General features: G+C 28.5%; 1 protein-coding gene across 1 annotated transcript; it reads right to left on the reverse strand.

Moving 5' to 3' along the window:
• Positions 1 to 1,349: 1,349 nt before the first annotated feature.
• Positions 1,350 to 1,899, reverse strand: LOC124890559 (agamous-like MADS-box protein AGL29). The gene is made up of 2 exons (XM_047402378.1): positions 1,753 to 1,899; positions 1,350 to 1,661 (listed from the first exon to the last, which is right to left on the reverse strand). The coding sequence occupies exons 1-2, from the start codon at positions 1,897 to 1,899 to the stop codon at positions 1,350 to 1,352; spliced, it is 459 nt and encodes a 152-aa protein (XP_047258334.1).
• Positions 1,900 to 2,222: the final 323 nt, after the last annotated feature.

Consider the following 2,222-nt stretch of genomic DNA (forward strand, 5'->3'; position numbering starts at 1 on the left):
AATAACATAAATATCAACCCTTTTGGAAGTAATTACATTCTCTCCCATTTTTTTAACTACTTTACTCTCTCTCCCTATTAATATACATAACATAGCCGACATATACATAACATTCTGTGTATATGTTGAGATTTTTGTAATATGTTTAGAGAGTTGAGAATTTTTGTAATATTGAAAATATAAGTTGTGTATTTATGTAATTTTTAATATAAATAAATGGTTAAATTTGTCCTCGAACTATATAAAATTAAATATATTTGTTCAGCATTTGTAGTTAAGGTAAAATATGTGCTCTCATTAATAAATTTGACTAAATTTGTCCTTATTTTAAAATGATCAAAGTTTAGCACCCGATAATACCACATGTTTCGTAGTTAAAATCCTTTTGTTTTTATACGAGGCAAATATGAGCCTTTCTTATAGTTTAATTAAGGACGAATTTAACTCTTCTGCCTAATTTTAAATTCTTCTTTTTTATTCCTCTTTTCTCGCTTTCGTCGCTTGCTCGGATCGATTTTTTTTTCTATACTTGTTTTTTTGTTAACATCTTTAGAGATAATGCATATCATATACATTTTCACTTATTTTATATATTTTTAAAATTTTGATAGTATGTATATTATTTTATGGCTTAGATCGAGCGCCTCGTGTCTTACAACCTATTTAGCCAAATAGTTAAAAGTTGCTTATTTTGAAAAGCATTTATTAAATTTGCTTTTTTATAAAATTAATTTTGAACAAAAAAGGAACAAATTGTATTTGGTTAATTCATTTAAAAATTGCTTTTCTAAGCATATTGTGGTTGGCTAATATTATTTTTTAAAAAATACCTTAAAAACATATATTACGTGTATATCATGTCTATTATTAGTTATATTTGGGTGGAGTGGGGCTATTTAAATCACAATATGCAGATCTTAGCACTACCTCGTGGAGGTAGAGAGACAGATTTCAAAAGATGTTAGACTAAAGTGTATCAAATCCAAGTACAAAAAAGAAAGAAATGGTAGAAAAATTTTAGCAATTAACTAGGAAATTAAACACTGCAAATTCTAGAAGAAAGGAATTAGAAAAACATTAAAATAATGCTATATAATCGAAACACATGAACAAGAACCTAGGATAGATATCACAAGAACGGATTACAATATTTATGACTAGTACAATGACAAACACCAACAAACATAAACATTTGAAAAGTAAGACAACACTTTGAAACTACTAATCTTCTACCCTAATATACGTCTTCCACACCATCAAATTTAAAACTAAAAACAAAAACTAAAAAAGAACACTTAAGATATATGAATTTAAACCAAATTATTCCATTGCATGGGGCTTCAAATATATTAGAAATCACTATATGCTTGATAAGCATTATTTGGAGGGGATTTTGTTGAAGAAGCAGCACCATTTTCCAACATCATCAATTTATGGTTCAACTTTAGATCAACAAGATCTAACCATTCTTCAAGTCTTTTCACATCCTCTTCATTGTCATTATTGATATATTCCCACAAATTTTCCATGTCATTCGCGCCAGGTGTCTGATTAGATATAATCTGTTCTACGATATCGAGGTTATCAAGCTGAGCTCGTCGCTCCATCACTTTGATTCGTGCACTTACAGCAACAATGCCACTATCTACACTTGGTTGTATCTGGACTTACAAAATGACCAACAACAGAGTCATATGTAGGTTGAAAAAACGAGTAAGGCTTACCATTGGGAGAATATGAAATTATTCCTACATCAACATCATCGTATTTCTCAACCAGCTTGCTTGCTTTTTTGTATAAACCTGACTTACGCTTTGTGAATGTTACAATTCGAGTAGTTTCATTTTCTATTTTCTCCATAGGAATCTTCCGACGCCCTAGACACTTTCTTTCTGACATGACTTAAGCTTTGAAGAAAGATAAAAGAAAATTATAAATTGATTGGTAAGACTCTCAACTATTGTGTTGCTTATAAAAATGAAAATATGATGGCTTTTTATACAAAGAATTCTTCACTATTGTAATAAATTACTTGCCAAATACTATAAGTGAAAACAAATCTCTTCATATGTTGAAAATTATAGTAGCAAAATAAGTTTTACATGGATACTTCAATTATATTCTTGCACTTATCATAATAATAAAAAATATAACTAACTTCAAATTAAGGTAAAAAAATATCTAATATGCTTAATAACTTTACTAAATTGTGATAAGCAAGT

Source organism: Capsicum annuum, unplaced genomic scaffold (genome assembly GCF_002878395.1).
Source record: "Capsicum annuum cultivar UCD-10X-F1 unplaced genomic scaffold, UCD10Xv1.1 ctg20090, whole genome shotgun sequence".
Taxonomy (NCBI): Eukaryota; Viridiplantae; Streptophyta; class Magnoliopsida; order Solanales; family Solanaceae; genus Capsicum; species Capsicum annuum.